A 21,790-nucleotide genomic window follows, 5' to 3' on the forward strand; every position below is an offset into this window, starting at 1 on the left:
TTACCTCCGCAGTCTTCCCTGCCAAGAGACCAGGAACTAAATGCACACCCACGTATCTCTGTTCAGCAGTTGATCAGGGGGCCTCTTTCTCCCCCAGACCTCCAGGTCCCTCCCACCTCACCAACGGGGAGGGGGGGAGGGATGGGTTGTACATAGGAACAATGGGGTTACCCCTACCCCCTAGCCCTGCTGCTACCCAGCGACCCCTTGGAGGCGGTCTCTTCTTCAGAGAAAAGAAGTGAGTCCGAAGGATGTGCAGTGAGGTGCCTGGTTCTGATGAAAAGATTAAAAGAGAAGAGGAGGAAACGGGCATCCATTTCACTAGGTCTTTGAAACCTCGGATGTTTCCTTTAAGTTATTTCTAAAGGTAAAGGCAGAGGGACCTTTAGAGTAAAAATGGCTCTGTTTCCGGGCAGATGAAGGGGCTCCAGCCGGCTCGCCTGCTTGTGTTGGGGCAAGGTTCCTATCTGTATATTTTTTATGGTCTTTTTGAAGAGTTGGCTTCTCTAAAAAGAGGTTCAACAGCCCAGACGTTGCCAGTCCCAGCAGTTTCACACGAAGGGGCCCCGGACATTACAGAGAACGTCTCTTCTCCAGGGGGAGGGGAGCAGCGTCTCCCCACGGCTTCCCAGTGGTCATGGGCGCCTCAGAACCCCCGGGTTCTCCCCTGCAGCCTGGACCGGTGGTCACACCCGGGGTCCTGGGTCCGCTCCTACCGCCTGGGCGAGTCTCTCACCGAGATTCTTGCGGTCGCAGGGGCGCGACACTGGAAGGCTGCGGCGATGCGCTAAGGCCTGGCGGCAGGCGGCCCTCTCGGGCGGCGGAGGGGCCCGCGGGCGGCACGGCACCCCCAGGTGGCGGCGGGGGCGGCAGCGCTAGCAGCTCCTCGCCCGAAGTCACCGCGCAGTCCTGCTCGGGCTCCGTGTCCCCACCTCCCGCCGCCGGGGGTCCGCAGCTGCGCTTCTTGTCCTCCTCCTTCTTCCACTTCATGCGGCGGTTTTGGAACCAGATCTTAATGTGCCTCTCGGTCAAGTTCAGCATGACGGCCAGCTCCACGCGGCGCGGCCTGGAGATGTATTTGTTGAAAAGGAACTCCTTCTCCAGCTCTAGCAGCTGCGCGCGGGTGTAGGCGGTGCGTGTCCGCTTGTTCTCCTCCGGCTCTGCTGCGTAGGCACCGCCTGCGGGCGACACCGCACGTGAATGTGGGCCCCTCCACCCCTGGCTCCTGCCGCCTGCTCCCACCCTTGCAGCCCGATCCTTCGGCTCTGGCCCTTTCCCAGCCGCTCTGGCCGCAGAGGTCCAACCATCTATCCATGAGTACAGTCTGGGGCTCAAAGGCCTTTACTAGTAAGGCTTTTCTTGGAGGTCCTTTATCTCCCAGTGGCTCTAACAACCAGTGGTTCTAGAATCACCCTGTTTGGGTTGATGCTGATTAAAATGCACAGAGTGAAAAAGTGAAAGTGTTAGTGGCAGAGTCCTGTCCAACCCCACAGACAGTAGCCCACCAGGATGCTCTATTCACGGAGTTTCCCAGGTAAGAATACTGGAGTGGGTTGCCATTCCCTTCTCCAAGGGATCTTCCCTTCCCGACCCAGGGATCAAACCCGGGTCTCTTGCATTGCAGGCAGATTCTTTACTGTCTGAGTTCCCAGGGAAGCCCAAAATGCACATAATAAGAATCTAAAGGAACTGGATTCTACAAAGGCAAAAAATGTCTTTAAATAAGGACTTAAAAAACCTTTCTGATGACGACTTGTAGTAAGAAATGTATTTCAAATCAATTCACACACTGATATATAATTGACATATAAAATATCTAGGACATTAAACCAAACTTTACCACATATGATGCTGTCTAATTTTCCCTATTGTTTACTGGGTTGTGCTTAGTCATGTCCAACTCTTTGTGACCCCATGGCCTGGGGCCCACCAGTTTCCTCTGTCCATGAGGATTTTCCAGGCAAGAATACTGGAGTGGGTTGCCATGCCCTGCTCCAGGAGATCTTCCCAACCCAGAGATCAAACCCAGGTCTCCCACATTGTGGGCACATTCTGGAGTTTACTAGTTCATTAAAAAATAAATAAAGAGGTCTCAACACAGTAAATGAATTTCACCAACAAATGGATGCACCCTTCAGTTGGAAAGACCTTGAGCTAATAAGAATCCGGAGGTTATGACATGTATTGTTGTATCTCATATGTTATATCACATATCTCTCTATAGAGTTATGTTGTTGTGATCAGCACCAACTCAAGAGCTGTTAGATTCTCTGCATTTGTTGTTCTGATCTCGGCTGGGCCCCTGCCCTGGATCAGAAGGGGAACCATTCTGAGCCCGAGGGATGGTCACTGTCATCAGCCCCAGCCTCTGCATCCAGGGCCTGAAATACTGGCAGAAATGAGAGGAGAGACTCCTTGGGAGGGGAGGCTCAGGCCTGACCCCCTACTGGGGATCTGGGTACCCCACTGGGGAGGTGGCAGTGGTGGGTGGTAGAGGAACCCCAGGCCAAAGAAGAAACAGCCAGGCCCAGCCCGGTGGATTAGCGCAGCTCACCGCGGCTGCGAGCCTCCAAGTCCTAATATTTTCCTTTCTGGATGAGACACCAGCTGCGCCAGGGCTGTGGACTCTGGGGCTGTGGGTTCCACCAGAACACCAGGAACAGGCCAAAGTCATCATTTCCTTCGTAGAGCAGACATTTCTCCTATGCCTGTCCGCTAGAGTTGAAAAGCTAGTGTGTGTGTTTGCTAGGAGGGTTAACCACCCTGTACAACCCGCTGGGGTTTTCCCCCAGACTGAAAGGGGGTGCCCAGAAGCCAAGGAGTAGGCTCAGGTCTGAGTCAGCGGAGTCCTGCTTGCTGGGGACATCTCAGAATCTTAACACTTCAAGCCTTTCTTGGTTTTCGAGAAAAATGAGGGAGCCATTTTGATGTATGGCAGAGACCAGCACAATATTGTAAAGCAATTATCCTCCAATTAAAAAAATATATTAAAAAAAAAGAACATCTAAAAAGTTCCTTCAGAGTCCGTAAATTCAACCCGAAATCTTGAAGGGCTTGGGCCCGTTTTCACCAGCCTCACCGCAGTGCTCTAAGAGGCTCCGAAGGGCCCACTAACTCAGGGACCCTGGTGTAGGATGGGCTTCCCGCAGTGACTCCGAGGTGAAGAATCCGCCTGCCAGTGATGAGGGGTTGATCCCTGGGTTGGGAGGATCCCCTAGGGGAGGACATGTCTACCCACTCCAGTATTCTTGCCTGGAGAATCCCACGGACAGAGGAGCCTGGAGGGCTACAGCTGGTGGGGTTGCAGAGTCGGACACAACTGAGTGACTGAACATGAAGGTGTTGGATGGAGGCTGCTGGTGGTCAGAAAAGGGAAGAGGTCAGTTTGTACCTTTCTCTGAGGCACGGGGGGTGGGACGGTATTTAGGGGCAAGCCCACCAGTGAGGTGGATGTAGTTCCTTTTTTAGGTTGAAGGTTTTGGAAGTTCCTATTGTTATTAATAATCATACCCGATTGATCTGTGAATAAAAGCCCTTTGCGTCGCTTCTTTCTCCCCAGGGGCGTGAAGCCCCTCTAGGAGCAGCCAGGCAGGGGTCACAGACCTTGAATTTGGGTTCCTTCAGAGTTTCCAGGGAGGACTGAGCTGGTGCAGCAGCATCCTGGCTGGAGGGGGGCCCTCCCCCAGGTCGGAGGGCCCGCTGGCACAGGTCTCTCTGACCTTAGTCCTCCAATCCAGGAATGTCATCCTTCCAGAGCTCCCCCCATCACCTCCGCTGCTATCTTTCCTTCAGGTTTTACACTGTGACCCCTTCCATCCACAGGAGTCCAGGAGGTGGGGAAGTTACCCCACCTCAGAAAGGCTTTTTCAGAACTTCCCTCGAATTTTTCCTGAGGAAGCTGAGGAGGAGGGCCAGGAATTGGAGAAACGCGTCCCCAGTGCGCCAGGCGGCTCCTGGACTTCCCGTCCAGGTCCATGCTCGCCGGCTTCCCGCCTCCCGAGAACCCCGAATTTTCCAAGGCTCTGAGGCCTTTGGCGAAACTTCGCGCAGGCAGGATAAGGGTCCGTCCCGGATTTGGTTGGCGCGGGGGAAGATTGCAGCCTGAGTTTGGACCCTGTCCTGCCTCAGGACTTGCCTGAGACCCCACGGAACCTTCGGGAGAAAGGTTGAGAGAGGCGAGCCCCGGGGACCCTGGGCAAGCCCGGATCGCCCAAAGACCCGCCTGGCTTCGCCAGCTCACAGTCAGGTCAGTCAGACTAGGGGCCGAGGATTCCGGGGTGGGGGCACCTGCAGCCTCGTCCCCCGACTCCCGACAGTTAGCTGGGAGGAGGAGAAAAGTCCACGACTTGCAGTGCAGGTGAGCCTGGAAGGGGCTTCCGCACGGTAGCGGTCACGCGGTGCCGGCGGTGCAGGCCGCGCGGCCGGAACTCGCTGCCGCCGGGTCGGGCCTGGAAGGGACGTGGGGGCGGCTTCGGGCCGACTTTCCAGTACCGGCCAGCGCTAGGGGCCTCCCAAGCCGCCTGTGCCAGGAGGGCATCTCCCTCCTCAAACTGCCTTGCTGGGAAGCAGCCTGTGTTTGTTCAAAAGTAAGTGAACTTCCCCATGCCTCTCCATCGGGGGTGAGTGGCCAGTCCCCGGCCTTGCGGTGAGTCCCCTCCCGGCCCAGCCCTGGCCTCTGGACACCTCTGCACGCCTGGCTACAGTTTTCTTCCCTTGCTTCTCTGCACCTACTAGGTGCCCCTGAGATGGTCTGGCTTGCTTCACAGAAGCCGCCAGTAAGGGGGTGGGGGGAGTGGAATTCAGAGCGAGAAGGAGGCCAGGGCTCTGAAGCCCGGGTCCGGAGCATCCCAGAGCCCCGCTCGGTTCCCCCGACGGCACTCCAGGAGTCCTGGGCTGGGGGGCTCCCCGCTGGACAAGGATTGGAAGGTCCGAAGCCTTGAACTCGGCCAGACCTAGGCTGTCAGGAAGCGCGGGCTCCTGGTGTTCAGTGGACAGGGAAGGAAGGGGTTTAAACTCCCAGGAAGAGCGCTGAGTAAAGGCCGCTCCAGATTGAGCCAGAAAAAAAAAAAAAAGCTTCTGTTCAATATGGCCTTGTTAGCTCCCCTATGGTTTAGTGCGACTCTAGGTTATCCGGGGTGGGGGGCTGGGGTCACAGACAGAGAGAGGGTCTTGGGAAGCTCTTGGAGACAGGGGCAGTCGAACAGAGAGCGGGGTGAGGACAGAGCGGCTGGGGGGGCCAGACTCACCTGCCCACTGGCCTTTCCACGCGTGAGCCTTCGTAGACTTCATCCACGGGAAAGGCAGCTGGACGCTGCCGGGCTCCTCCAGGGCGCCCGGGTCGGCTCCATCCTGAAAAGGCCCAGCCGGCGGGTGGGCGAGCGCGAGCTGAGCCGGGAGGTGGTGGTGGAGGTGCGCCATCGCGGGGTCGTCGGCTAGCGGAGGCACCTCGTACGGGGAGATGTCCGGGGGGCTGCCCTGCTCCAGCGCGCCCAGGGCTCCGGGGAACGGCGGCGGCGGCGGCGGCGGCGGCGGCGGGGGCTGGCGGCCCATGTACAGGCACGCAGGGGGGCTGGCGCTGAAGTCGGGCGCCGGGCCCCGCTGGAACGCGCAGGGGTCCTTGTACAGCTGCGTGGCCGCGTAGTACTGTTCCTCTCGGTTCATGGCTGCCGCCCGGGCTTGGGGACCCGGGAGAACGAGCTGTGGCCGCGGACTTGGAGCTGCGCGGCGCTGGCACTCCCGGCGCCACCCCTGCAGCTTTGACAGCTCGGCGCGGCTCGCGGAGGGCACCCGGGGCCGGCGGGACGGGCGGGCGGCCGCCGCGCCATAGGCTCCGCTGTGCCCCACGTGGCTCTGCCTGAGGCCATTATTGGCCTGGCCCGCGGCCTTAAGAAGCCAGACCCGGGTCCCCACGAGCCCCCTGGATGTTTCCGTTTCTCCTTCGGCTCGGTTTCCTGCACACACTTGAAAGGACAGTGCCAAAGTGGGGCCGGAATGAACATTCAAAGTGGGGCAGGAACTTCTATTCGTTTATAGAAATATATTTCATCATAAAGTCTGTTTTTCCTTGTATGTTTCATACTGTACATATTAGTTCATTGATATAATTTACAAGTATACACATGTTGAGGTTGTAAACAGACTTTAAAAATATTGTTTGGGAATATGGTCCAAAAAAATGCACAGACCTCAGCTCTACAGGTCAGAAGCCCTTGGTTCTGTTTTATTTGTGCAATTTGTACACAATCATGAGTGATGTCAGTGAGCTTACACATAAAGATCCAGGATTCGCAGTGTGTTTTTGCCTATGGTTGTGCTCTGGGGATTTCTGGAGTGTAAACTATAACTTCAGAAGCATTCACAATGGCTTAAACTTTTTTTAATTGAAAGGCACTGTTAATTTTTGATTTGGGGGAACTGAGGGTCATTTGGTCAACTCAGAATGCAGGTTCCTACTGGGGCAAGGGGGAAACGACGTTGCAGCCCTTCTTGTGTCTGGCTGGGGGAGGGGGCTGGCACCTTGTTTCCAGATCTGCTAGGCCCCCAGGAATCCCGAGACCTGGCGGGAGTTGGGCGGCTGCAGAGAGTCGACTCCTGGGTCGGATGGAAACAAGGTACGCCCGGGAGGGGAGTGCTCGGAAAGCACTCTGGGGTCCTCACTGAATAGAGACACTTTTTCGCTTTTTGGAAACCAGTGGTGCTCACGGACTATCTCGAGGTCGCATTGGCACCAAACCTCGGACCCACGCCACCGACCCCTTCGCCCTGGGCATTCTGAGCGTCCTAACGAAAGGGCCGTAGTCTTCCAACCGCCAGGCGGGTTTTAGAAACCCCGGACCCCTTTGCAGAGAAGCCTGGGCAAGAGAGAGGGTGGACCACCAGGAACCAGCAAGAGAAAATCACTGCACCGACTTTCCTAAACTGCAGACTGCGTCCAGTCCTTTACCAGGTTTGACCAGATTTTAACAGACTGGTGGAAAGCACACGAATGCGTAGGCAGTGCGTGCGCTACCCCGAAATATGCCTCGTTTTCATTAAAAAGCAAAACCTAGTTGGGGATCTGAACTTTTCGGCAGATTCCTTCTGCGGTGAGATGTTGGTGCGGGCGTCATCTGTACTGGGGTGAGTAAGCGCTGGGCACCGAGGGGTCCGCCCGAGGGTGGGCACTCGCGCCGCTCCGGGGCCCTCCGAGCGCCCCTCTCACCGACTGAGAGCGGCGGGCAGTGGGGGGCAGTTCCGGCGATTTCTTCAGGGAAAAGGGCCACCTGTAGTCCGAGGGAGCAGGGGAGCGAAAGGCCGTGGGACCCGCGCCCCTAATCTCTCCGCGCCCGCGTCAATGAGTCCATTGTTCCCGGCGTCCGCGGAGGACCCGCTATCGCCGGCCTCGAGCGACCACATCGATCCGGAGGGCAGGGCCGGAGGGGTGGCCGGGCCGCCGCGTGTTGACCCTCGGAGATAATCGGCTCGGTCGCCGCGGGTTGACTTGGCGACGTGGTTATGAGCAGGCGGCAGCACCGCTTGGGACAAAGATCGGGCACCTTTTCCCTCCCCGCTCCTCCTCTCGCTCGCCCCCTCCGCAGCCCCCCTACTCCGCACGGCAGCCCCCGCCTCCCTCTCAGCTGCCGCCCGCCTCCCCCGGCTCTCTCCCTCTCCGCCTCTCCCCTCCCCAACGTGTTTACTTTGCACTTCTCGTCTAATTGCACATTTCTGTAAATTGGTCTCCATTTCGATGCTTCATTTGCTCCCATTTAATATTTTTGCTCGGTCCTGCAGAAAGGAAAGGGGCACTCAGCAGAAAGCCAACCCGACCCCTGCGCTTGCTGGCAAAATCCGGGAATCCGGGGGGGGGGAGGGCAGGACCACCGCCGCCAAACTTGGGGAGGGGACGGTAGGGCTGAAGGTGGGCCGCCCGCACCTTCCCGCTCCCACAGTAAGCGTTTTCTGCTGCTGCTGCTGGTGGCTGCCCAAAGAAATGGCCCGAGAACCCGAGGTCAGACGGCCGTTTGTTGTTATTAGGTGGGACAAGGTAAGAAGATTTGGGGATCGCCTGATTATCAGGCTTATACAGATCCTCGCCACCGAGCTGGGTGGTGCGTTGTGTTTCTTCTGTGGACCGGGCTCAGGGTGTCATAAAAGCGCCAAGTCCATTAAAGGTGAAATGCATTTCCGCTCTCACTCCCGCTGACGCCCGCGCCCCTTTCGCCTCCCACAGCCCCGGCAGCGATACCGAGCCATTAGGCGAGCGCCTTCTCGAGCCATTTAGCAGCAGCTCTTATGGATAAATAAACAGAAAAGGCTGTAAACCAATTAAAGTGTGGACAGTGAAAAAGTCGTTTATTAGCAGGACGTCCTGATGGCTGATACTGGCGGTCCTCGCCTCCCCTCTTCCCCACTTCCCGAGGCCCGGCTTGCGAACGGAGGTCACCTTGTCCTTCCATCAGTGACTGAGTCTTCCTCGCTGTTTTCACAAGCGTGCCAAAGGATGAATTTGGTTTGGCGATGAGAATTTTTAAGCCATTGTATTTCATTATAAAGGGAAAACAATATATGGTCATCATTTAGCTCGGAGGGTGCGTTTGTGATGTATTTGTGTGCAATTTAATTTGTTACAGTGTATTCCTTATAGTTGTCTTGCTATTAAATGATACCCGGAGGTGAAGCACTAAAGCAGAGGATGTCCTCTATGAGATGAGGACATTCCTTCCATAATGTACCTTGATTTTGGGTAGATGAGCCAGTGTTTTTTCCCCCAGGTCCATTATTCTTCCTTCCTACTCCAGGGTTTCCTCAGACTCTGGTACCCAGGTCTGAGAGGGGCCAAGGAAAACCTAACTCTTTCAGGAAAAAGGACCCCAGACTCTGAAGTTTTGCCCATTGATTGCTAGGGCAAAGCAATCAAGCATAATTCAGTGGAGAGTTGAAATTATTTTCCAGATAATTCAGTCAGTTTACCACTCTAAATATCTAGTGAAGTGTTAGTTGTTCAGTCGTGTCTGACTCTCTGCGGCCCCATGGACTGTAGCCCACCAGGCTTCTCTGTCCATGGGATTCTCCAGACAAGAATACTGAAGTGGGTAGCCATTCTCTTCTCCAGGGGATCTTCCCAACCCAGACATCAAACCAGGTCTCCTGTATTACAGGCAGATTCTTTACCATCTGAGTCACTAGGAAAGCCCAAATGTCTAGTAAATACAGCCTGAAGGTCTAATTTAATTGGACAGTTGTCTTGTTCCCTATGTCACGGGCTCTCTTTATGATATGGGAAGAGTGGAATGGGCATATGGGGGGTGGGCTGTGACCTAGGACTGGGCTTGGTGCCCCTCCCCGCCCCCCCCCCCAGACACCAGCCCTTTCCTCCTGTTTTTTTTTTTTTTTTAATTCCTCCTGTTTTTGTTTTTTTTTTTTAATTCCTCCTGTTTTTGTTTCATCCTTCTGAGGCAGTCAGTGTACTCTGCAGCTGAAAGGCAAGTGTTCCAAAGGGCCTAAGCTCACCCCTCCTCTATCCAGCACCCCTGTGGCCAGCCCTGCAGCTCTGGGCTCTCCCCTCTGGCCTGCTGTCACCCAGGCTGCCATCTGTGCTCTGTCATCCCAATGTGCAGTCTCTAGAAACCCCAGGCCTTTCATTTCTCTTCTCATCTTAGTCCTGGATAACCAGCTTCTTGCCTTCACTGAGCTTCCCTTTCTTAGCTCCCTGCTCCCTGCCTCACCGTTTCCTCACTGATCCTTTGTTCTCCTGGGAGCCTTTCCTTACCCCCACGTTCCTGCTGGAGCCCAAAGAAGCCTTGACCCACACTTTCCTGAACCATTCTGCATTTCACTTGGTTTATTGGTTTGAAGGAGGAATATTTTCAATAATATTTATTGAAATATAATATTAAACACCTATACAGCTCTTACTATACCTGTCTGCAATTTCTTTGAGTTACAGAAAGTCAGGAGTGAACAAGTTTGGACTTTGGTGTATCACATAGAAATCTTAGGAGCTGCATATACCTGTATTCTGAATCTGCTCTGCACCAGCCAGGTCCCTTGGCAAGCTATACAACTTCACAACACCCTAATTTGTGAAATGAAAACAATGGCAGTGCTCTATAACATATACCCATATAATAATAACATCACACTCTCTTACTGTGTAGTAGCACTAAGGAAATAATAATTTTAAAAATTATTTTTGTGAGATTTCAAAGAGACAAAATGTCTAATGTTTGTGGCAATTCATAGGCACTCAGTGGCAACCCACTCCAGTACTCTTGAGTGAAGAATCTCAATGGACGGAGGAGCCTGGTGGGCTGCAGTCCATGGGGTCGCTAGGAGTCGGGCACGACTGAGTTACTTCCCTTTCACTTTTCACTTTCATGCATTGGAGAAGGAAATGGCAACCCACTCCAGTATTCTTGCCTGGAGAATCCCAGGGACAGAGGAGCCTGTTGGGCTGCCATCTGTGGGGTCGCACAGAGTCAGACACGACTGATGCGACTTAGCAGCAGCAGTAGCAGCATAGGCACTCAGTAAATGGTCCGTCTCTTCCTTTCTTCCCTGGCATTGCTTTTCACACACTTGTGCTGTGTTCAGTCACTTCAGTTACGTCCAACTTTCTGTGACCCCCTGGACTGAAGCCCATCAGGCTCCTCTGTCCATGAGATTTCCCAGGCAAGAACACTGGAGTGGGCTGCCATGCCCTCCTCCAGAGGATCTTCCTGACCCAGGGACTGAAGCTGTGTCTCCTGTATTGCAGGTGGATTCTTTACCTGCTGAGCCCTGGGGGAAGCCCTTTCATGCACTTTCAAGCATTTAACTATTGGTAATGGCTGCAGACTCAAGAGTCTCAGAGCTGTTACCAGGAGCCCTTGACTGCAGACATTCCCAGACAGGTAGGCCTGGAGAGAAGTATTCAGGGACACAGAGGAAGCACTGCGTGGATATATGCCTGTGTTTTAGGGTAATGTGCCCTCTGCTTAAAGGGGAGAGAGGAGGGGGAGAGGCTGTTGGCACCAGCTCCAGCCAGCCCTGAAGACATCACATGGGGAGAAACAGGGCTAAGAAGATGCAGGGGCTCCTCCTTCTCCTTCTTCCCATTCCTCCTCCTCTTCTTCTTCAAGGAGAACCTGAAAGAACGATCTGAGTCCATCATATCAGTGCAGGGATGAACACCCCTCACCCCCACCCCCACCACCAGTAGGTGAAGAACGCAGGATCTAAGCCCTTCTGGCAGACAAAAGGTTCTCTCGCCACCATGGTTCTTCTCTGGCGGCTCAGATAATAAAGAATCTGCCTGCAGTGCAGGAGACTGGGGTTTGATCCCTGGGTTGGGAAGACCCCCTGGAGAAGGGAATGGCAACCCACTCCAATATTACTGCCTGGAGAATCCCATGGACAGAGGAGCCATGCGGGCTACAGTCCATGGGGTTGCAGAGTGGGGCATGACTGAGCGACCAACACTTTCACTTTCCATTTCTAAGCTGCTCTCACAAACTCAGAGGAAACCCTCCCGTGGTCCAAGAGAGGAGGATTCCAGAGGAGGATTCTGGACTGAGGCAGGGCTGGAATCCTGCTTCATTTCTGCCTCCTCCAGGTCATGAAGATGATCATTGCAACCCTGGTCTTCTTTGTGAGGCTGTAGAAACACCCTTGTGTTTCCTCTGCTTGTCACCCAAATCTAAGATGCAGACAAAAGTTTTCAAAATGGAAATCTATGGGGAGGGATATGAGAGAGTCAGCTCCAGGCTCAGGACACACGGCTGAGACCCTCAGTCTTGGTTGCCCGAGGCTGATTCATGCCTCCTCTGGCAGTGATTAAAGTAAAGGTTTATTGTTTGACTGTGGTCTCAGCCCCACTGAGTTTGCCCCTTAGTAATTCTTCCCGTGGTAGGTGTCTCTTATCAATGTATCCTCATGCAGAGATAATCTGTATTTGAATATGTTTATTTTCTCCAATTACATATGGAAACATTCTATCTTTAGGCAAATCTCACAGAGGTACAGACTGCTGCTAATCAATGAAATCACACAGGTTCAGTGTTTCTGGAAGGGTGATTTGCGAACTGTATGTGTGAAATCACTGAGATGCTTATAACATGTCATTTCTGAGCACAATCCCGACCTACTGAATAACCACGTGGTGGGTTTGGGCCTTGGGAATCTGCATTTTTAAACATATCCAGGGTCATTCTCCTGGGCTTCCCTGGTGGCTCAGATGGTGAAGAATCCATCTGCAATACAGAAGACCTGGGTTAGGAAGATCCCCTGGAGAAGGGAATGGCTACCCACTCCAGTATTCTTGCCTGGAGAATCCCATGGACAGAGGAGCCTGACGGACTACAGTCCATAGGGGTCTCAAAGAGCCAGACATCACTGAGCAACCACAAACACTTAAACTATAGTTTATTTGCTCTGTGGAAGCTTATGCTGCTGCTAAGTCGCTTCAGTTGTGTCCAACCCTGTGCGACCCCATAGATGGCTACCCACCAGGCTCCTCCGTCCATGGGATTTTCCAGGCAAGGGTATTGGAGTGGGGTGCCATTGCCTTCTCCTTATAGATACTCTTAAAAGAACAAGCATGAAGCACGGACATTCAAATTAAAATCACAAATAAAATCTGTGTCATAAGATTGTCAGGAGATGAAAGTGAGGAAATGTATGGAAAAAAGCCCAGGTCAGTGCAGGAGGCATGTTATTTGAATCTCTGCATGGACAGCATACATGCAAATCCTAAACATTTTCATAGATTTCCTTTCTCTCTTGCACATTCATTCTTTCTTTTCTTTTTTTTTTTATTATTTAGCTGCCTCAGGTCTTAGTTGCATCACGGAGGGTCTTCCGTTGCAGCCCTCAGGCTAATTGTGGCATGTGGGCTCAGTTGCCCATCGGAATGTGGGATCTTAGTTCCGGGACCGGGGATCAAACCCGTGTCCTCTGTATTACAAGGCAGATTCGTAACCAGTGGGTCATCAAAGAAGTCTCCATTCATTCTTTCTTTACTTGAGTAGAGATTTGGAAAGAATCATTGTGACCTTACTTTATTATTACACTTTCGCTTACACACTGAGCTCTTTAGAAAGAGTGGGATTCTACTTAGGGTGTTAACATGGCTCCAGTGTGGGTTCAGAGAAGTTGAGCTGGGCATTTCTAGCCACAGCAGCTAACCCACAAGGGCAAATAAAGGGAGACAATAAAACCAAAGCAGATTGATCCATCTCCAGGCGGTACCATTAACTTGTGTCTTAATGCCTTACGCTCCCTACGCTGAACATAGCCAAATAGCTTCCTTTAAAGGTAAATGAATTTTATATAATTTGCAGCTAATTCCATTTAATTCTGCCCACATGCACATGTGATAAGGGAATGTTAGGTTGGTCAATAACCACAGGCTAAAAGGGGCATTCAGGAGGAGGCTGGTGTTTGATTTCCAAGTGGTCTGGCTCAGCTCTGAGAAGTCCAGATTACTGTGAGTGTGTTGGTTTCTTGGTTGTTTGCTTTCTGTTCTCCTGGCTCCTGAGTAAAGAGCGGTGAGAAAACACTGAGATCCCATCTGTCACAATGAGGCCAGTTACAACAATAACAGCTACTCCTTTTTATAAAAATCACTCTTAGTCTAACAAACTCCCTTTGGACTGCAGGGAATCAGGAAGAGTAAAAATAATAGAATCAATAACAACTTTGTTATCTAGGAACTTAAACAGCCCTTGCCCGCCCGGGACGGCAGAACAGGCTTTCTTATCTTGGAAACAGGAAAACTTTCTGGATAGTAAATTATTTTTCACAGAATGTTTCTCACTGGATTAGGTTGCTAGAGAAAGTGCCTAAGGTAAGAACCATGCCAGACACAAACGACTCACACACTATTTTAAAACATGGGAAGGAATGTGGGTCTTTACATCTAATATATGACTTTTTAAAAAAATTTCAGTGTTTTTTTTAAAAAAGAATATTTCACTGCCTCTGGGCTTAGTTACGTCCTGTTGGGTCTTTTTTTTTTTTTTTTAAGATTTATTTATTTTATTTTTTGGCTGTGCTGGGTCTTCCTTGCTGCATGCTGGCCTTCCCTAGTTGTGGCGAGCAGGGGCTACTCTTCATTGCCGTTTGTGGGCTTTTCATTACGGTGGCTTCTTGTGTTGCAGAGCTGGGGCTCTAGAGTGTGTGGGCTTCAGTAGTTGTGGCTCATGGGCTCAGTAGTTGTGATTCAAGGGCTCTAGGGCTCAGGCTCATTAGTTGTTGCACACGGCTTCGTTGCTCAGCAGCATGAGGGATCTTCCTGGACCAGGGATTGAACCGGTGTCCTTTGCGTTACAAGGCAGATTCTTAACCACTGGACCACCAGGGAAGTCCCTATTTCTTCTTTTTATCTGATAGAACATCAGCAGTTGTACAGTTATATGAACTTTGTAAAGCTTAAACGTGAAACTCTCATTTAAGTATCCGGGTCCTCTGGTCACCTTGTCGTTCCTGTGTCCACCCTTACCCTGCATGTGCGCTCTTCTGAGGGCTTTCCGGGTTCACACCTGAGTCTTCAGAGTCAGGAAGTGCTCTCTGTGCTGAAAGATCTAAAATAAAACAGCAGGGAGTGGGCCTGGTTTGATTTGGGTGTTCCTTGTTTATTTCTTTGCCATGTAAATATTTGTGACTCTGCTCAAGAGTCAAGTAATATATCTTGGTTTGAAGAGAGCCATCTCTCCTACAATGCAGGCATTCATATCAGCAACTAACTCATGATAACACAGGCTCAGAGATTCTCCTGGCTTCATTCATTCAGATGGTTGAAGGGAACAGAGAAGCTGAGAGGCTTAAATGATCACCTGAGTCTGTTTTTACTGCTCCGACCCACACCCAAGTTGTCGCTTGGATACCAGGCTTTCAGAATTTCAACTGGTTCACATTTCGTTGTCATTCTTACACCTTACATAGCGTGTCCTTAAAGTCTGAACACAAGCAAATGTACATGACATTTTGTATTCCATGCATACAAAACATTTTTATCTCTGCATCCCAGATTTTATGGACTAGCTTGTATATATATGTAAACTGACCTAATTTTTATTGTTTTTTTTTGAGAGGGAAAAAGGCACACACATATGAACCTAAAATTCAACTTAGGGGAAGAAAATCTTTTTCTCTTTTTACTAATGCCGTATTGTAAAACATAATCAGTCAGTGTTGTCTGCTTCATTTACAAAGCAATTTATTAGACGCTGCCAACATGGTCACAGTCAAACCTTGAGGTTTCTGAAAGCTGGAGTCAGAGATTGCCATGAACCCAGATAAACAGCAGTGTTTTCTTACCTTCCCAGCAAATTGTGATAGATGATAACAAAAAAGCAAACACAGTCTCTAGCCCCTAACCTGGTGTTATCTGTCGCCTGGCCTGTAATTACACAGAATTTGGAGTTTTCTCAAGAGAGTGGAGTGACACTATTTGCCTTTATTTATTTATATGACCAGTAGCCAAACTTAGATATAATAACTAGAGAAGTTCAGTAAGGAGAAGTACTTCCTGGGAAACGTTCAAACCTCCCACTTTCTCCTGCTGGTTCTTGGTGAACCTTTCCCATTCAAGCCCCAGGGCCATTTTTAAAGAGAATACTCATCTTAGTCCATCTACTCTTTTTTTTTTTTTTTTAAAGATTCATTAGTTACTATTTCTCTCTCTCTCCCCTGCACAATAATTGATTAGCACTTATCATTATATCTTTCCCCCTTTTTTCTTTCTTTTTTAAAATTGAAGTGTAGTTGATTTACAACGTTGCACCAATCTCTGTTGTGAAGTGACTCAGTTATACACATATATACATTTTTAAACTGTTTTATTATTATTAATTAATTTGTTTATTTGTGGCTGTACTGGGTCTTCTTTGCTGTGCGTGGGCTTTCTCTAGTGGCGGCGAGTGGGGCCTCCTCTTCATTGCAGTGCGCACGGGCTTCTCATTGTCATGGCTTCTCTAGGGCATGCAGCGTCAGCAGTTGTGGCTCCCGGGCTCTAGAGCACAGGCTCAATAGTTGAGATCCAAGAGTTTAGTTACTCTGTGTCATATGGGATTTCCGGACCAGGGATTGAACCCGAGTCCTCTGCGTGGCAGGCGGATTCTTAACCTCTGGACCACCAAGGAAGTCCTCCATCTATTCTTTATAATATTCTGGGACTTGGATTCCGCTTACTGCTTGATAGGGGGAGAGGGAGGAACTGAAGATGGTTTATGTAATATATTTCTGCTGAAAAAATAAGTTAACAAAGTTGAGTGATATTTCCACCAGGTTTTTTCCCCCCCAGTACATTAGGTAAAGGGTGGCGGAATGGTCTTGAAAAGAAGTAGGTAGGCACATGGCCAGATCGGCTCCTTCATCTAATTCAAGCTCGCTTTTCTCAAAAAATGTACTTGAAAAGACTCAATTTCGTTCAGCTCTTAAGAAAATAACTAATTAGGGAAATAGAAGCAATTAGCACCTTAGCACCAAATTTTGCACACAGCCTCGCATCCATCAGGTTATTGTGTTTCCCAGATTCATCTCCTTTCTCTCACCTTCTTCATCCACGAGGGGCCTTGAAGCACTTCTGTTTATACCAAGGGCTCCTTGTAGTTCTTTCTCATTCGGTGCCTGGAAGGGAAACATTGTATTACCATCAGTAAGCAAAGACACTGAAGTCATAGTTCTGGTTTTGTTGTTTCACTCAAGTAGCTCTTTGAGGTTGTATTAAATGCCACCAATCATTTCCCTAGAAAAAGGCACAGTGCGTAAGCGCACAAAATTCTGCATGAGATTTCAGGAAATTCATAACTCCCTGCCTATCCAGACCTGTCCACTGCCATCCCTCACAAGGCAAGGTTTACCTGGACCCAGTCCATGCCCAGCTTGTGCTTTCTGTGCCCACTTGTGGCATTCGGGTTGCTGGTGCAGTGCACTAGCTGGAACTTTGCAAATGGTGCAAGTGAAAGTGAAAGTCACTCAGTCTTTCTCACTCTCTTTGTGACCCCATGGACTTGCACAGTCTATGGAATTCTCCAGGCCAGAATACTGGAGTGGGTAGCCTTGCTGCCTTGTAAATATTCAGAATGATCACGTTTATTTGACTAAATACTCTTGCTATGTACAGAGGACTTATACATTAGATAATTACTACTCAACTTTCTGGCTGTAGTTACCTGTTCTATGAGGATAATAAATGTGATGAGATCAAATGGTGAGTTTGGAGGAGGTGAATTTACAATTCTAAGATTGATTAGAGATTCATAGACTTACAGATACATCGAGCTGTGACTTCGATCTGTTGTCATAAATGGTAGTTGGGTTTAATAAGATTGTTCTCCCCTTGACAGAAAAAAAAAAGAAAAAGGGACTTCCGTGGCAGTCCAGTGGTTAAGACTTTCTGTTTTTACTGCACAGGGCACAGGTTCGATCCTTGGTCAGGGAACTAAGAACCCATATGCTGCATGGTGCAGCCAAAAAAGCAAAAAACAAACAAAAAGATTGTCCTCCCCTCCCCCTTTCATTAGACTCTTGTCTGAGTGTCATTTCAGTACATGGCACTGTGGCAGGCTGTGGGGATGGGGCAGAATAGGCCATGAGCCCCACCCTGGGATCCAGTCTTCGACTGCAGCAGTGGGAAGGAAGCGAGCTCATAAACACACACAGTAAAGAACTGCAGGTGCCCTGAGACTGTGGCTCTGCAACCTCTTGCTGGAAGCTGGTGATCACACTGCTCACAGAAAAAGACACTCAGCTTTCCTGTGGGGCCCTGTTTTCAGTTTTTCCCTGAAAGCAGGTAGGGTATCCTCTGGGCCCATCATCTACTAGCCATTTGACTTTGGACTTTCAGCTGACCAGGGTTCAAATTTCTCATCTACCGGGTGGCAGCTTGGCCAGTGGCTAAAGGCACGGACTCTGTCCTGGCCTGAATCCCAGTGTAACTACTCGTTACTTGTGTGACCTTGGGGAAGTGTCTTAACCTCTCTTTGCTTCAGTTTCTCCTTCTGTAAAATGGGAATAATGATAGGACCTACCACAGAGTTGTATCCCGTGAGTGAATAATAAATACCTGAGAAACATTCCAAAAAGAACACACACAGAGTGTCTAGCTCTTCACTCATTTATAGTCAACAAATATTTATGGATTGCCTGCACTGTGCTAAGGGCTTCCCTGGTGGCTCATTCGTAAAGAATCTGCCTGCCAGTGCAGGAGACCTGGGTTCAATCCCTGGGTCAAGATGATCCTCTGGAGAAGGGAATAGCTACCCACTCCAGTATTCTTGCCTGGAGAATCCCATGGACTGAGGAGCCTAGTGGGCTGCAGTCCATGGGGTCACAAAGAGTCAGACACAACTGAATGACTATTTCTCTTTCCCCTAATACCATGGGCACTGCCTTAGCAGAGATTGTGCCTCATTAGGCTGTTGTGACTGATGTCCACTGAGGCACTCTGCTTCTTGCGTCTTCACACCCAGCCTATGTACATTACCAGTACAATTATTTTTCTTACACTATGTATTTTATAATTTCTCAGTCTAAAAGCTATTTTCTCTCCTGCCAATAAAACCAATTCCTTAGCAACACGTGGTGAATGCTGACACTCTTGAGTTGTGAGAGAAATTCCTGTTGGTTTAAGCTACCCAGTCTATAATAATTTGTGATAGTGGCCCTAGGAAATGAAAAGAGACAAATCTCATCTTTTTACCCATGAAATGATAATAATAGTAATACCTCATGGGGTTGTTGTGAGGGTTAAAAGAGAAATTATTGATGGAGGCACACAGATAAAATGTGCAGGCTCTTCCTATTTTTGTTCACTTCTGAGCAATTTTTTTTTTAGATCAGATGATGTATCTCATTACTCTTCCCTATTTCACTCTATAGCTCCTAAGATGAGGAAAAAACCTCCCAGCACAGAGGTGAGCATACCTGGTGATTGGGTGAATTTGGGACCTCAAGTAAGATATTCTTGAACCTCTAGAGCCTGGAAAATTCCAGTTCACTTCAAGGAGGATGAGTAAGTTCTTAGGATAGATATGCAAACTGGCTGTCCAGGTGTCAGTCAATTTTGTAACAAAGTGGCCTCACCTCTGTCACGCAGGTGTGTCCTCAAGTGGACCTGGGAGCCATTCCTAATGTATTTTCTCATACTTGGCAGAAATGTTCAAAGAATCTTAGTTTTTAGACCTAGATGTGCTAAAAAATGATATCCAGAAATTTAATGACTTCACTAAGGCTATAGAGCTATCTCAGGAAATTACGTTTGGATGTTTTAAATGTACCTATCATATATTTACTGTTACGCAGAAGGTTTTTAAAAATTCTTTTTCCTAAAGCTTCAGTTCAGTTCAGTTGCTCAGTTGTGTCCAACTCTTTGCGACCCCATGGACTGCAGCATGCCAGGCCTCCCTGTCCATCACCAACTCCTGGAGTTCACTCAAACTCATGTCCATCGAGTTGATGATGCCATCCAGCCATCTCATCCTCTGTCATCCCCTTCTCCTCCTGCCCCCAATCCCTCCCAGCATCAGGGTCTTTTCCAATGAGTCAACTCTTCGCATGAGGTGGCCAAAGTATTGGAGTTTCAGCTTCAGCATCAGTCCTTCCAATGAACACCCAGACTGATCTCCTTTAGGATGGACTGGTTGGCTCTCCTTGCAGTCCAAGGGACTCTCAAGAGTCTTCTCCAACACCATTTTACAGTTTTGAAATTGCCACGCTTTTTAGGTTCTTTGACTCAGTTTGATTTCAGTTCTTATCAACTGTTCCTTCATTTAGGACCCTTCTATCCTGTTCATTTGATAAAAATGCTGTGCCGCTCCGCTTGTGTGCTGAGCACTGAGAGCGTGCCCTCAGGTTGGGCTCTAGAAGGACGCTCACCTGAGTCAGGTACAGGTCCTGAGACTGAGCGGGGATGACTGAAGACACACACAAGCCAGTTCCACGTGTCACCTTCTCACCCTGCACGAGAGGGAGAGGAAAGAGCAGTGATGGAATTCTGTCACATGACTGTCGCTGCACCGTGACCCTGATTCGCTCTGCCCTAGTGGACGGAGGGAGGACCATTGGGCTACTTTAGCCGGAATGTCTGTCTCCTCCCCAAATCCCAACCCCCAATGCGAGGGTGTTTGGAGGAGGGGCCCTTGGAAGGTGCTTAGGTCAGGAGGATGGAGCTCTCTCCTGTGTAAGAGAGACCTCAGAGAGCTCCTTGGTCCTCTGCCACGTGGACGCAGAGAGTGGAAGGCTGTGGAGCACGCTCTCATCAGACATCGAATCTGCTGGTGCCTTTACCTTGGAGTTCCCCGCCTCCAAAACTATGAGAAATAGACTTCTGTTATTTGTAAGCTGCTGGGTCTGTGGTGTTCTGTGGCAGCCCCCTGAATGGCCAAGACTCAGGACAAAGCCATGTCAGTGCGCCCTGGCTCAGTGCTTCTGTCTGGTCCAGGGCATTCCGGGTTCCAGCGGACGGAGCTGAGGCGGTGGGCACCGTCAGATGCGGACCCCAGATGTTAACGCCGTGACTTGGACGTTCCGTCTCTTCACTGCGAGGCAGGCAGCGAGTGCACAGGAAATGTTTATTGGTTCTGCTCACCCTTCCTCCCAGCTTCCCAGGCTTATATTCCTAACTTCGGGGTCACTATTATGCAAAGCCCTGAGAATTTAAAGATGGATTAGCCATAGCCACTGCTACAGGTGGTTTTATTGATTTGGAAAATTCTAGCAAAAGAGATTCCTAACTAATTATTGCCTTCCTCACCCCCTTTTTTGTTTTGTTTTGTTTTTCCTGAGGCAATGCAAGTGCTTGGCTCAGAGGCCTGAAAGGAAGGAGAAAACGAGTGCAGGAATGGATTGTGTTGGAAGGTCCAGGGTTTAGGTGGGTGGGAGGGTGGCGGGGGAAAGAGGAGGGGGTGGGAGAGGGGGCCAGGGGGCACAGCTTTTCCAGGGATTGATTTTTAACCACCCCTACCCCCATCAGTATCCTCCACAAAGCTGGTTAATTATCAATTTTCATGGGAAACCAAAGCTGCCTAACTCTTTAAATGTATTTGAATAAAAAGCAGACTATAGGAGCCTTTAGTCAAGGCTATGGTTTTTCCAGTGGTCATGTATGGATGTGAGAGTTGGACTGTGAAGAAAGCTGGGCACCGAAGAATTGATGCTTTTGAACTGTAGTGTTGGAGAAGACTCTTGAGAGTCCCCTGGACTGCAAGGAGATCCAACCAGTCCATTCTAAAGGAGATCAGCCCTGGGGGTTCCTTGGAAGGAATGATGCTAAAGCTGAAACTCCAGTACTTTGGCCACCTCATGCAAAGAGTTGACTCATTGGAAAAGACTCTGATGCTGGGAGGGATTGGGGGCAGGAGGAGAAGGGGATGACAGAGGATGAGATGGCTGGATGGCATCACCAACTCGATGGACGTGAGTTTGAGTGAACTCTGGGAGTTGGTGATGGATAGGGAGGCCTGGCGTGCTGCGATTCGTGGGGTCGAAAAGAGTCGGACACGACTGAGCGACTGAACTGAACTGATATGTGATATGCCTTCAGTTCATTGTATTTTGTGGAATTGAATGATTTGTCCATTAGAATAGTCACTACAGCAAATAACAGGTGTTTTACCTTTACCACCTTTTTTTTTTTTAATTTTCTCATCCATCTACTTGCTGCTGCTGCTGCTAAGTCACTTCAGTTGTGTCCAACTCTGTTCGACCCCATAGATGGCAGCCCAACAGGCTCCCCCATCCCTGGGATTCTCCAGGCAAGAACACTGGAGTGGGTTGCCATTTTCTTCTCCAATGCATTAAAGTGGAAAGTGAAAGTGAAGACGCTCAGTCG

The 21,790-nt window shown here is 50.0% G+C and overlaps 1 protein-coding gene across 1 annotated transcript; it reads right to left on the bottom strand.

The window, feature by feature from the left end:
- Positions 1-732: 732 nt before the first annotated feature.
- Positions 733-5,661, bottom strand: PDX1 (pancreatic and duodenal homeobox 1). The gene is made up of 2 exons (XM_019971888.2): positions 5,247-5,661; positions 733-1,178 (listed from the first exon to the last, which is right to left on the bottom strand). Exons 1-2 carry the CDS (start codon positions 5,659-5,661, stop codon positions 733-735), a joined length of 861 nt encoding a protein of 286 aa, XP_019827447.2.
- Between the last annotated feature and the right edge of the window lie 16,129 nt (positions 5,662-21,790).

The sequence above is a fragment of the Bos indicus genome, chromosome 12, assembly GCF_029378745.1.
Source record: "Bos indicus isolate NIAB-ARS_2022 breed Sahiwal x Tharparkar chromosome 12, NIAB-ARS_B.indTharparkar_mat_pri_1.0, whole genome shotgun sequence".
NCBI lineage: Eukaryota > Metazoa > Chordata > Mammalia > Artiodactyla > Bovidae > Bos > Bos indicus.

Coding starts and splice junctions, on each gene's coding strand:
- PDX1 (XM_019971888.2), bottom strand. CDS start 5,661: ATGAACCGAGAGGAACAGTACTACGCGGCCACGCAGCTGTACAAGGAC. Junction 1,179..5,246: donor GTGGAAAGGCCAGTGGGCAG/GTGAGTCTGGCC, acceptor TGTCGCCCGCAG/GCGGTGCCTACGCAGCAGAG.